Source organism: Nicotiana tabacum, chromosome 8 (assembly GCF_000715075.1).
Source record: "Nicotiana tabacum cultivar K326 chromosome 8, ASM71507v2, whole genome shotgun sequence".
NCBI classification, from domain to species: Eukaryota; Viridiplantae; Streptophyta; class Magnoliopsida; order Solanales; family Solanaceae; genus Nicotiana; species Nicotiana tabacum.
Genome location: NC_134087.1, coordinates 47,860,208 through 47,874,641, shown reverse-complemented (window position 1 = coordinate 47,874,641; position 14,434 = coordinate 47,860,208). Strand labels below are relative to the sequence as shown.

The following is a 14,434-nucleotide window of genomic DNA, read 5'->3' as shown; positions in this document are numbered from 1 at the left end:
TTACTTTCCTTCTAACTCATTTAACAAGAAAAGTGCTTTCTCAGTATAGCACATTTACTTTTCTTTCCACCACCAATGAGGGACATTTTGGTCTTTCCAAAGCAAAAAAGAACTTACTTTCCCTTCACTTTGTTCCATCCATTTCCCATTCACCAATCTTGTAATCTCAACAAAGCTACTAGTACTAAAATTTAGGAGCTTACAATGTTGGATTCGATGAATCAGACTCTATTGTATCGACGACCTAATCTGCATCTCAAAAATAACATGGAAGTTTTTTCTCTCTCGCAAAAAGACATACTATAGATCCTTTTCTACTTTTCTTTTTCTCGCATGGGGTTGCATCTCAAAAAAAACATGCAAGTTTCTTCTCTCTCGAATATCGCATGTATAGATCCTTTTCTACTTTCCTTGGGAGGGGGATAGGTATTTATATCTATCTCCACGGGCGGACCTAGAGCATTGAATATGAGTTCCCAGAAATTCAATAACTCTTGTTTAGACCTTATATTTATATTAAAAAATTTACTAAATATATGTAAATATCTAATTGTAAACCCATTTATTATTGCATATTAATTTGAAACTACGATAGAAACCCATAAACCTCAAATCCTCGATCCAGCTCTGTCAATCTCAATAGCCTCATTCTTAGAGATACTTGTGATTGAATAAGTTTTGCTGTGTAAAATGCAAGGACGATTCATTCCCACGCTAGTGCGAGACAAGCTGCAACCTTTTTTTCTCTATGCTTGCTTAAGAAATACTACTAAAACTCTTTCAAGGGTTAATAAATTCATAATGCTAATGACAACAAAGTTTTCACATACAAAATAATGGATACCGAAATGCATAAAGTAGGAGCAGAGTATATCTCAACCTTTATTCAAAAACTAGTACTAGTACGACTCACATACAAAACCTCTAGTCAAAGTTTGTGGACAATTGTCTGAGCACCATACTAAGGTCTCATAATCAGAGTCAACAGAGGGGCATGAGTGTAGGAAGGAGAGAGCTCAAACCAAAAGCGCTGCAGAATTTGAGATAAAATCAGCTTGGCTTCTAACATGCCAAAGTTCATCCCAATGCACATCCGAGGACCCCAACCAAACGGAAAATACATCTGCTCTTTTGCAGCTTTTGATACCCCTTCAGAGAACCTCTCTGGATTGAACATTAACGCATCGTCTCCCCATACTTCTGGATTGCGATGAACCAAATGAGTAGGCACGCACACTTGTACTCCTGCTGGAATTGTCATGTCTCCCAATTTGGTGTTCTTAGACATGCTTCGAACAAGAAATATTGCTGGATATAATCTCAACACCTCTTGGAATATCATGTTTATCTAGTGATCGATCATTACAAAATAAAGAAATCATCAGAATTTTGAAACTTTTAAAATATAGGACATGAAAATAGTATACTAATTATTGCTATTACTTACTAATTTTAGCTGATTTAAGTCATCAAACTTTGGTTTATTTTTCCCAATGACTTGAAAGACTTCTTTCCTAGCTTTGTCTTGCCACTCAGGATGCATGCTCAAGACCACCATTGTCCAAGAGAGCAAAGCAGTGGTTGTATCTTGACCTGCAAAGTAGAATTCTTTACATTCTTCAATCACATCCTCGGTCGTTATTTGTCCTCCTGCTTTAGACTTGTTATCTGCGTTTCTTGCTTTTAGGAGTAGGCCTAAAATATCATCATTGTCTGAAATTCCTCTTCGCACAGCATCTTCTCGTTTCTCTATTATTCCTCTTATCAAAGATATAACTTTCTTGTGGATGTACTTTGCTTTTCTGTTTGAAGCCGTAGGAAGAAATCTGCATAAAATTGAAACAAGTTATAATACTGAGGATCCAAATGTTGAACGAAAAAAGTACTTCTGCTTAGTTATTCTATACGATTTCACTATAAACACACCTTAGCGAGGGAAAGAAAAGGGTGAACGAAGACGCCAAAATTAGTTCGCACTGCTCCTTTTGAAGTAGGAAAATTGACCTTCCTTCTTCAATATTGCTACCAAAGGCAGCTCTTGATATAACATCTCCACCTAAGTTTAGAAACTCATTTAACACATCCAACTCACAACTTCCTGTTTTGCCAACCAATTCCTCCCATCTATTTAACATTTCATCACAACACATAGCAAATGCTGGGAACATCCTCTGTAAGACAAGCATATAAATATTAAGAATTTTAAGTTATATGCCCGACGGTTCAAAAAATATTTACACCAAGTTAATTCCTATAATAAGCATTAACCAATAACCAGTAAAATTAGTAACTAGCCTCTATTATCACTGGTTAAACTACAGTGTAAACTTAAATCCAAAACATGAAATACCATTGTCTAATTTAGAGTTCAACCAAGAAATTAAGACTAACAATTAGTAAATAATACCTTTAACTTCTCTACATGAAAGGCAGGGTTGAGTAACTTTCTGTGGGTGTCCCATTTTTCTCCGTCATAACTCGTAAGTCCAGTAACAAACAAATGAATGAAAGCATTGGCTTCAGGCTTGTGGAATTCATTAAATCTGTTCAGCAATTCTCGAATTAGCTTTGGATCTGTAACTGTCACGCGAGGTGTCGGTCCATACCACAGTACAAATATTTTCTCTGCTTCACATTCTCATTGGTTAGCATGCATGGTACTCGTATTTGAAAGCGTTTAGCTTCTATACACTGACAGTAATATAAGAATTGTCACACTATTAAGTTGTCTATTCACAATATGTTGAACTAGTAATCTGGAAAATAAAGACATGCAACATGATAGAACAGTTCAAACTAAGATGCGTGGACTCTCCAAAATAGTGTCGTACCCGTGTCGGATCCTCCAAAAATGTACTACTTTTGAATATTTTCGAAGAGTCTGAGCAACATAGTGTAACGACTCGACCAGGCGTTTTGAGCTTTTGCACTTCGCTCGACAGTTCTCGGGCATGACTTGCCCCGTGTGGTGTATTATGACTTATGTAAATCGTTGGTGTTGGGTTTCAGGTTAATCAAAATGAATTTGGAAGAACATTCTCAGTTGAAAGCTTAAAATTTGAAAGGTTGATCAAGATTTGACTTGTTTGTATTTGATTTAGGATTGGAATTTTTATGGTTCGATTAGCTTCATGAGGTGATTTGTGACTTAGGAGCGCGATCGGAATGGGTTTTGGAGTTGTAGAGAAGATTTAGGCTTGAATTGGCGAAGTTGATATTTGGGCGATTTCCGGTTGATAGGCGAGATTTTGATATAGGGGTCGGAATGGAATTCCGAGAGTTGCAGTAGCTTCGTTGTGTCATTTGGGGTGTGTGTGAAAAATTTCAGGTCATTCGGACGAGATTTGTTAGACCTTTTGATCGAAAGCATAATTTAAGAGTTCTTGGAGTTCTTAGGCTTGAATCCTATGTTAAATTGGTGAGTGATATTGTTGTGAGCGTTCCGAAGTTTTGAACAATTTTGAACGATGTTATGGGATGTGTTGATACAATTGGTTTGAAGTTCCGGGGGTTCCAGGTAGGTTCCGGGATATTTTAGGCCGAAAATCATAGCTGTAGCAGGTCCAGAAGGGTTGAAGGCCTCGGAACCCACCAGTGCGGTCCGCAAAAAAATGAAGTGCGGCCGTGGTAGGTGCTGTGCGGACCGCACAAAATGCAGTGCGACCGCGGTAGGGAACATTTCACTAGTCCTATTTCGGAAGCTCATATCTTTTGATCTACAAGTAATTTTGAGATGATTCCAAACGAAAATTGTAGCCCTTCGTGTCTAGTTTCCAGAAAGGTAAAGAAATCGGAATTTGAAAATCTGTAGAGAAAGTTATGTCCAAAATACTAAAGCTTGTCACTGTAGATGAAAACCTGTGTGGCTACAGTCGTTTTTGTGCGGAACGCACTGGTTTTGTGCGGACCGCGGTCGTTTTTGTGTGGTCCGCAGAGGTGCAAATCTGTGGGGTAATCTATAAATACGAGGTTTTGGGTTTTATTTAATATTTTGACTTAGAGAGCTCGGAATTTTGGCGATTTTTCAAAGGTTTTTCAAGAAATTCATTGGGGTAAGTGATTCTAACTCAGATTTGGCTAGAATACATGAATCTATCATTAAATTCATCATTTAATTCGTTATTTGGGATGGAATTTGGGAAGAAAAGTTGTGGAATCTTTAAAAAATATAAAATGATGATTTGAAGGACCAAATGGTATCGGAATTGGATAATTTTGGTATGGTTAGACTCGTGAGGGTATGAGGATACTGAAAATGTAAATTTTACCCAATTCCGAAACGTTCGCCCGGGGCTCGGGTTTTGGTAATTCGGGAATTGTGCCTTTTGTTGATTGTTCTCGCTTGGGATTTGTTCCCTTAGCATATTGTGACATATTCATTCTGATTTTGGATAGATTCGACGCGCGTGGAGGCCGATTCGAGGGGCGAAGGCATCGCGAGCTAGAGATTTAGCCGGTTCGAGGTGAGTAATGATTGTAAATGATGCTCTGAGGGTTTGAAACCCCGGATTTGCACATCGTAGTGCTATATCGAGGTGAGACACATGCTCGATGATGAGCGTGGGGTCGTGCACTATTGGGGATTGTGACTTGGTCCGTCCCGATTGATGATTTTACCGCGTATATGACTGAAACTTATTTGCTATCATCATGATTTGGGCTGATTGCAATATTTGGGCTTTGTGCCAACTAGTTGAATCTTTCGGGGATTCTTATTACTATTTCCTCACTGTTTTGACTCATTACTTGAACTCAGTCATGTTATTATCTACTGTTTTACTACTCAGCCATCTTTACTAACTATTGAGACTTAAATGATATTTATAAATGATGTTTTGGGCTGAGAAATACTGTTTTACTATTGCCCGAGGGGCTTGTGATGATTTTTGGACTGAGTAAGGCCGAGGGCCTAGTTGTGAGGATACATTGATACTGATATGAGGCCGAGGGCCTAGATTTGATGCCACGAGATGACTTGATATTGCGCTTGGGCCGTAAGGGGCCCCTCCCGGAGTCTGTACACCCCCAGTGAGCATGGGTACCCATTGTGATATGAGATTGAGCCCGAGGGGCTGATATTGTTCTGAGTTTAAGCCCGAGGGGCTGGTACTGTTCTGAGATGTTGCCCAAGAGGCGTATTCGTTGATTTTGTGCCCGAGGGGCGAATTACTTACTTGTCAATTACTTGTTTTACTTGTTGAAGAGGTATTTTACTTTACTCTTCACTGTTTTACTGTTTTAAGTGATCTTTTACTGCTTCAGTATAGAATGCCTTGCATTTTACGTGTTTTCTTACTTTCAGTCGTTATTTACGTTTGTTACTCACTGAGTTGGAGTACTCACTTTACTCCCTGCACCTTGTGTGCAGATTCAGGCGTAGCTGGTACCGCTCCTGAGTGCTGATTCCTCAGGTTCCAGACGGTTTTTCGGAGACTACGAGGTAGTTGTTGACGTCCACAGCCCGGTGTCTCTACTTCTCCATCATTTCTGTTTCCTTTCAAACATCTGTAGTAGTTTAAAACTTTAGCAGACTAGTATTATGGTTTAGAGATGCTCGTGACTTGTGACACCCCGGTTAGGGCTGTGTCGGGTTGGACTTTCCGCACTGTTATCGATATTTTTGCTATTTAGTATTGTTTAAATCATGTTTAGACCATTTTTATGTTGATTAAGTGATTTAAAAGTTGAGTTGGGTTGAACTGGCTGGCCTTGTCTTCACAAGAGGCACCATCACGACCGGTTTTCGGGTTAGGGTCGTGACAAGTCGGTATCAGAGCCTAGGTTACATAAGTCTCACGAGTCATGAGCAGGTTTAGTAGAGTCTTGTGGATCGGTACAGAGACGTCTGTATTTATCCTCAAGAGGTGCAGAACCCTTAGGAAAACTTCACATTCTTTAATTCTAATCGTGCGTCCTTGATTCAACTTGAAAAGTAACTCTTGAATTCCTTCCACGAGTTCGTATGCGCTCATGAGCGCTCAGTATCAGATGTGCCTTGATGGCTTGTGATTCCCTGATCGAGAGGCGAGATGTGATTACTGTGAGTTGATGTTGGGCCAGTCTGGAGGACTTGAGGCCGGATCTTTGCCTATAGCTTGAGCACCGATGTGCTGATTGTGTGAACAAGTGTTTTTGAACTCATATGTTCGGTAGTTTCCCTACTAGTAGGAGTGACGGTTGGATAACTATGTGATGAGTATGCTAGTACTGCGAGATATATCCATATGGTTTGGAGGCGACGAGAAGGGTCTGCTAGAGGATAGAAGAACTATTAGGTGCTTGAATTCCATCTTGATTCGAGGTAGAGCCCCGAGTTATGGGCGTGTGAAGAGTCTTTTCATGTGTCCTAATTGGGAGTGAAGTAAATTTCATGTTGCGGTATGAGCTCAAACTCAGGAAAGCTAAGTGACTACATAATGTTTGTGACGGTGGAAGGTATACAGAAATGTTAGTTGAAGACAAGGCAGGTGGGTTATCTCCTGCGAAGTGTTCCGAGGTTGTGTGATCCTTATGTGTCTTTTAGAAGGTCTCATTTACAAGTGAAATATAAGTGTTGAAATTTAAATTTTGAGTCGCTTAAGAGAGTGGACTTGACTGTTGCAAGGATGAATGCGAGATTTGCAGAAGATTCAAGGTACTAGATGGTCTGTGTTTCACGAGCTTATGAAGGTTTGATTTTAATCTCACTATGGCATTGTGGCAGCAATAGAGTATATGCGTTATGAGTTATTGTGTGTATTTTGGTCTACGGCTCCGAGCCAAGTGGGGGAGTCTGCTATTGATTAAGCGATTGCACGGTTATGTGCTATGTTGGTTCCGATTTGAGACGTTCGGGTGAATCAGTTATGGCCTACGGAGGTTGAGACCGAGGATGGCTCGGGTAAAGGAAAATTTTGATGAAGATTATATTATGCTTCATAGGCGTGTGAGAATCACAGGATGTCTTGAGTTGTTATTGGCAAGAATGCTCAGTGCATAGAGTAGGAAGTTGCTTGGTTATATTGGGATGAGGTTACATTCTGTGGTGTCGGAGTGCCAATGAGGCACGGGTTGTTCGGTTCATTTGATCAGACTAATTGCAGTTTGAATAGAGTGAATGACTCTCGAGAATGGCTCTAATGTGTTCAAGATTCTACATGTAACAATTGGGTATTTTAAAGTTGTATATGTGGTTAGGAACTGAGTTTTCATTTGGAAAATGTCAAGACTTGTGGTACTTCCTACATTTCCTATGAGATTCTATATATCAGTATTAGGAAGGTAATGGTTCCAGATTTGCAGGAAGTCCCTTCGGGGTAGGTATTTTAAACGTGGTGCTTTTGGAAACACTTAAGAGAGTACTCAGCGGCTTATGAAGCCTTAGACAATGTGGTTTTATGCTTGGGTCTCATGTGGTAAGTCTGGGTTGAGGAATTGTGGTGCTACAGCAAGAGGGGATATCAAGTTGAAGGTAAATCAGCAGGAAACTCGGATAAATGGGGTAGCTGGGTAGTAGGCCGGATCGATATGGTAAGGATATGATTAGTTCCTTAGGTGTGTACGGGGTAATGAGTTCCTACAGGTATTTCGCAGCAATGCTCTTAGGTTTTGATGGCTTGCGTAGCTTAGTCGAGTTAGAAGGATTCAAGCCTGGCAGGTCTGGTTTGTGCAAGGGGAACTCGGAGAGTTCTTGATGGTTTCTACCTCGGTTGGAGATGTATATTTTCTATGGGCATAAGGAGCATGGGATGCATAGTGATTTCCTTCTAGATGGGATCAATGGAAAGTTCTTGACTAGTGGAGTACGTAGATGTTTGTGGCTCGAAAGGGAGATGTAGTTCTCATGTTATCCTAAGATGGTATGGTATATGCTGTATGTTGTGGAGGATTGAGATTTGCGTGTGTAAGGTTACGGTTCAGTTTTGAACGGAAAGTCATAAAAATTCTTAGGCAGCACGGGCAGTTTCAGATGATTAGAGAAATGAGCTTCAGATGATTAGGGGGATGATCTCCAGATGATTAAGGAAATGGTATTGCTAAATAGGAGTGATCTCACGAGGGTATATGTTTCAGAAAAGGCAATGTGATTAAGTTGATGGTACTTCGATAGAATTACGGCGCTTTCTTGTTAAATCGACTGATGATATTCGAGTTTGCTTGGTGACACGGGGGAATTTCAGAGTATCTTTTGTGGAATGATTGGGTATTTGAGGTGCGGTATGCATTCGGATGGCGGAATTGGGATCAGGTATGTTGATTCATGTGCCATATGGATTTAGAGACGGGGAAGTTCTCACATTCAGGTTATGTTGTGGTTGTGAGTCGTGTGTATCGGCACTATTTAGTGACTATCGGGGTTTGGAGACCCAAGCGGATCTTTTATGCTTGGCATGTTAGATTTTGAATGGGATATTGGGTTCAGACTGGTTGTCTCCGTGTTGTGTCATTCTGGACTATTGCGCTAACACGGCACTGTTGGCTATGCCGAAAATGCCACGGATTGAGTGGCGAGTCCGTAGGATTATGCCCTAGTGGAGTAGTTTTATAATTCGAAGACCCAACGGACGGTTGGGAATGATTGTCTTTCTTATTTGGGCTTTCGTGATGGATGTCAGTGTAGAGGCTTCTACCATTGATTCAGTTCCGGTGGTGAGGGACTTTTCAGATATGTTTCTTGTTGTCGGGCAGGGTTGTTAATTTCGGTATTGATTTGATGTTGGACACCGTATCGTATGGCACCGGCAGAGTTAAAGGGGTGGAAGAAGCAGCTTCACCTTGATAAGGAGTTCGTTGGCAGGCCAATGTGGATGCGTATTCTAACTTGAGTCGGCTTGGTTGGCTTCGAATTGTATTATTGAGATAGGTGTTGATTTGTCAGTTATTGAGCTTATTAGTAATCCGGGGAGGCCTATGAGTTACCTTTCCGTGTTGCGAGGCGTTAGGATTTGTTGGTTATCGGCACATGTGGTGCGGTGTTATTGGGGTCTCTCAGCAGGATTCGAACGGGAGGAGTATCGGATATTGCTTGGCGGATGGCGCATCTGTTATGCCCTTTCGGGTTGTGCGGTGTTATGTACTTGCTTTACCGTGGGTATGATGATTTGCTTTGGTTCCAGACATCGAATTGTGCATGGTTGTCGATTTCGAGCAATGTGACTTAAGGTGATTCATGTGGAGCAGTGTTGGATAGGATCGCACATCGCAGCGAAGTTAGGTGGAGGTGATTCATGACGTTGCGGGTTATATTCGTGTGTTATGTTCCTATGATGTGAGACGGGTTATCAGCCTTGTGTTGTGGTGGTACTGCTGAACTTGAGGTACAGCTCTTTCATTTGAGTCATTTTCATGATTTGAGTATGTTTAAACTGTTGCGTATTGATGCGTGTATTGTGCAAGTTGTGGCTTAGGCTTGTATGGATATGTCATGTCACCAGAGTGGTATGTTGGATTAGAGGAGGTCGTTGGGATCATTAATGAATACGAACGAATTTGATTTCAGCATGTTGGAAGGATAATATCGAGGTTCGGCTCGAAAATTTGCTATGGTATTTGCCAAAGGAGAATTGGCTTCATGAATGGTTGATCTGAGAAATGGTTATGGTTTATTGCGTGTTTCATTTATCGTTAGCAGTATATGAAAGTGTTGGAATGAGACTTTAGTTGATAAGATATTTTTTACCAGTATTCGGTTGTTGTGGGCAGTTGCTGTGAATAGAAGTTATCGCTACAAGCGTTTGAGTTACGTGGTTTATCATGTAATTGCACCTGAGGTTGCAGGTATGGGTTATTACAGTTGGTTCGGGCTTATTCTGAATATATATGTGAGATTCTGATCTTGTGGATGATTTCAGAAGTGGAAATGGGGTTCTAAGGTTTATGGGCTAGGTTGGATTGTGAAATTTTGGCTGCATTGAGTTATCGAACCTATATGAGATAGGGTGACGTGGGATCACCCCCGGGTATATGCATGGTAAAGTTATTCAGCAATTGGTTGGCTCTGGAATAACTTTGGGCACGTCCGAGGACGAACATGTGTTTAAGTGGGGGAGGATGTAACGATCCGACCGGTCGTTTTGAGCTTTTGCACTTCGCTCGCCAATTCTCGGGCATGACTTGCCCCGTGTGGTGTATTATGACTTATGTAAATCGTTGGTATTGGGTTTCAGGTTAATCAAAATGAATTTGGAAGAACAATCTCAGTTGAAAGCTTAAAATTTGAAAGGTTGACCAAGATTTGACTTGTTTGTATTTGATCTCGGATTGGAATTTTTATGGTTCGGTTAGCTTCGGAAGGTGATTTGTGACTTTGGAGTGCGATAGGAATGGGTTTTGGAGTTGTAGAGAAGATTTAGGCTTGAATTGGCAAAGTTGATATTTTGGCGATTTCTGGTTGATAGGCGAGATTTTGATATAGGGGTCAAAATGGAATTCCGATAGTTGCAGTAGCTTCGTTATGTCATTTGGGATGTGTGTGCAAAATTTCAGGTCATTCAGACGAGATTTGATAGGCTTTTTGATCAAAAGCATAATTTAAGAGTTCTTGGAGTTCTTAGGCTTAAATCCTATGTTAAATTGGTGATTTGATGTTGTTGCGAGCGTTCCGAAGTTTTGAACAAGTTTGAACGATGTCATGAGATATGTTGGTACAATTGATTTGAAGTTTCGGGGGTTCCGAATAGATTCCGGGTAGGTTCTGGGATGTTTTAGGTCGAAAATCATAGCTGTAGCAGGTCCAGAAGGGATGCACGCCTCGGAACCCACCAGCGCGGTCCGCACAAAATGAAGTACGGCCACAGTAGGTGTTGTGCGGACCGCACAAAATACAGTGCGGCCGCGGTAGGTGTTGTGCAGACCGCACAAAATGCAGTGCGGCCGCGGTGGGGAACATTTCCCTGGTCCTACTTCGTAAGCTCATACCTTTTGATCTACAAGGAATTTTGAGATGATTTAAAAATGAAAGTTGTAGCCATTCGTGTCTAGTTTACTGACAGGTAAAGATATCGCAATTTGGACATATGTAGCGAAAGTTATGGCCAAAATACTAAAGCCTGTCACTGCAGATGAAAACTTGTGCGGCCGCAGTCGTTTTTGTGCGGACCGCACTGGTTTTGTGCGGACCGCGGTCGGTTTTGTGCTGTCCGCAGAGGTGGAAATCTGTGAGGTACTCTATAAATACGAGGTTTTGGGTTTTATTTAATATTTTGACCTAGAGAGCTCGGATATTTGGCGATTTTTCGAAGGTTTTTCAAGAAATTCATCGGGGTAAGTGATTCTAACTCAGATTTGGCTAGAATACATGAATCTATCATTGAATTCATCATTTTATTCGTGATTTGGTATAGAATTTGGGAAGAAAAGTTGTGGAATCTTCAAAAAATATAAAATGATGATTTGAAGGACCAAATGGTACCGGAATTGGATAATTTTGGTATGGTTAGACTCGTGAGGGTATGAGGATTCTGAAAATATAAATTTTACCCGATTCCAAGACGTGGGCCCGAGGCTCATGTTTTGGTAATTCGGGAATCTTGCCCTTTGTTGATTGTTCTCGCTCGGGCTTTGTTCCCTTAGCATATTGTGTATTCGTTCTGATTTTAGATAAATTCGACGCGCGTGGAGGCCGATTCGAGGGGCAAAGGCGTCGCAAGCTAGAGATTTAGCCGGTTCGAGGTGAGTAATGATTGTAAATGCTCTGAGGCTTTGAAACCCCGGATTTTCACATCGTAGTGCTATATTGAAGTGAGACATACGCTCGATGACGAGGGTGGGGTCGTGCACTATTGGGGATTGTGACTTGATCCGTCCCGATTGATGATTTTATAACGTATTTGACTGAAACTTATTTGTTATCATCATGATTTGGGCTGATTGCAATATTTGGGCTTTGTGCCAACTATTTGAACCCTTCGGGGATTTTTATTACTATTTTGACTTATTACTTGAACTCAATCATGTTATTTTCATTGTTTTACTACTCAGCCATCTTTACTCAGTGTTGAGACTTAAATGATACTCCCTCCGTTTCAATTTATGTGAACTTATTTCCTTTTTAGTCCGTGCCAAAAAGAATGACCTCTTTCCTTATTTACAATTTACCTTTATGCATTGATTTATAGCCACACAAAATATATGTGCTTCATTTTACACCACAAGTTGAAAAGTCTTCTCTCTTTTCTTAAACTCTGTGCCCAGTCAAATGGGTTCACATAAATTGAAACGGATGGAGTATTTTTAAATGATATTTTGGGCTGAGAAATATTGTTTTACTATTGCCCGAGGGGCTTGTGATGATTTTTGGATTGAGTAAGGCCGAGGGCCTAGTTGTGAGGATACATTGATATTGATATGAGGCCGAGGGCCTGGGATACATAAATATGCCACGAGGTGGCTTGATTGATATGAGGCCGAGGGCCTAGATTTGATGCCACGAGATGGCTTGATATTACGCTTGGGCCGTAAGGGGCCCCTCCCGGAGTCTATACACCCCCAGTGAGCGCGGGTACTCATTGTGATGTGAGATTGAGCCCGAGGGGCTGATATTGTTCTAAGTTTAAGCCCGAGGGGCTGGTACTGTTCTAAGATGTTGCCCGAGGGGCGGATTCGTTGATACTGTGCCCGAGGGGCGAACTTCTATTTATTTACTTACTTGTCAATTACTTGTTTTACTTGTTGAAAAGGGATTTTACTTGACTCTTCACTATTTTACTGTTTTAAGTGATTTTTTACTGCTTCAGTATAGAATGTCTTGTGTTTTACGTGTTTTCTTACTTTCAGTCGTTATTTACATTTGTGACTCACTGAGTTGGAGTACTCACTTTACTCCCTGCACCCTATGTGCAGATTCAGGCGTAGCTGGTACCGCTCCTGAGTGCTGATTCCTCCAGTTCCAGGCGATTTTTCGGAGACTACGAGGTAGTTGTTGACGTCCGCAGCCCCGTGTCTCTACTTCTCCATCATTTCTGTTTCCTTTCAAACACTTGTAGTAGTTTAAGACTTTAGCAGACTAGTATTATGGTTTAGAGATGCTCGTGACTTGTGACAGCCTAGTTAGGGTTGTGTCGGGTTGGACTTTCCGCATTGTTATCGATATTTTCGCTATTTAGTATTGTTTAAATCATGTTTAGACTATTTTTATGTTGATTAACTGCTTTAAAAGTTGAGTTGGGTTGAGTTGGCTGGCCTTGTCTTCACGAGAGGCGTCATCACGACCGGATTCGGGGTTAGGATCATGACACATAGAGTTCAAGAACATTAAAGAATGTAAATATTCTTTTTACTGCCAATGTATATAAGTTAATCTGCCAAAAGAATGTAGGCTATGTATAATAGGGAAAGGTGAGAGTTAAGAATTTGGACTTACTATAAGTGTTAGCAACATGCAGAAGAAAAGGATTAACCCAGGGTATGATATCATGAGTTAAAAGGGGTTGTTTCTTGGCTTCTTTAGACATTTTCATTATCTCTTTAAGGTTCCCAAACAGCAATTTGCAGGGATAGCCATAGATGCCTTCCTTTTTCAGCTTCTTCTCTATCATCTTTGGCCACCACCATATTGTATACAGCAATTTTGCACAAAAAATGGCTACCAAAATACCAACTGTTGCAGCAATTAGTGTTGCAGCAGCCACAGATTTTTATGAACTGAATAGTGAGACTATTCTCTTGAGCGCAGAACAAAGATAAGAATGTCTTTCTAAATTACACGGGAGAGAAGAGTTTATACCTTGGAACACAGATTGAAAAAAAGCAAAGAAATTAATGGAACTTGAACTCTGTGTATACATTTATTAAGTGGGACACGTGGAAGTTGGAACTACTGCAATGAAATCAATAGATGTTTGGTAATTAAGCTTTTTAATATATGCTTCTTAAATGCACTTGTTTGTTACTATTTGCCTTGAAGTTTTCCTCTTTTGTCTTATCCGAGACAAGTGAAATGTCATTTCCAACAAAGTAAATTTCCAACAAACATATATCGTGAAGAAAAACACAAACTTCTTTGCCAGAGACATTTCTTTGATCCTAATTCAGCTATTATAGGTTCATATTGTTGTGTACGCGAACCTACGGTCTTTACGTTAAATTAAATATTGAGATATTTATCCAAAAAAGAAAGGATTAATTTATACTAAATATATATTTTCTTTAGTAATATAACTATATTCTTATAATTCTAGATCAACCCATGCCCCTAAATACACATTTCTCAACTCCTTTTCACATTTTTAGAGTTTTCCGTCCCCTTTCTTCTTCTAATTAGTTTAGTATGTGAGTAACGGAAATTATTAGAATCCCGTAATTCAAGACTTGTAGCTTATCCAACTAAGGGTGTTTGGTATGAACGAATAATATTTTTTGGAAAATACTTTTTACTTTTTTTATATTTGATTGGCTTAAATATTTGAAAAATATTTTTCTCATGAATTCATTTTCTTCCGATTGGAGAAAATATTTT

At 40.3% G+C, this 14,434-nt stretch overlaps 1 protein-coding gene across 1 annotated transcript; it reads right to left on the bottom strand.

The window, feature by feature from the left end:
* Window positions 1-805: 805 nt before the first annotated feature.
* Window positions 806-13,808, bottom strand: LOC107797875 (cytochrome P450 CYP72A616). The gene is made up of 5 exons (XM_016620794.2): window positions 13,340-13,808; window positions 2,408-2,625; window positions 1,927-2,171; window positions 1,448-1,826; window positions 806-1,348 (listed from the first exon to the last, which is right to left on the bottom strand). The coding sequence occupies exons 1-5, from the start codon at window positions 13,512-13,514 to the stop codon at window positions 962-964; spliced, it is 1,404 nt and encodes a 467-aa protein (XP_016476280.1). The 5' UTR covers window positions 13,515-13,808; the 3' UTR covers window positions 806-961.
* Between the last annotated feature and the right edge of the window lie 626 nt (window positions 13,809-14,434).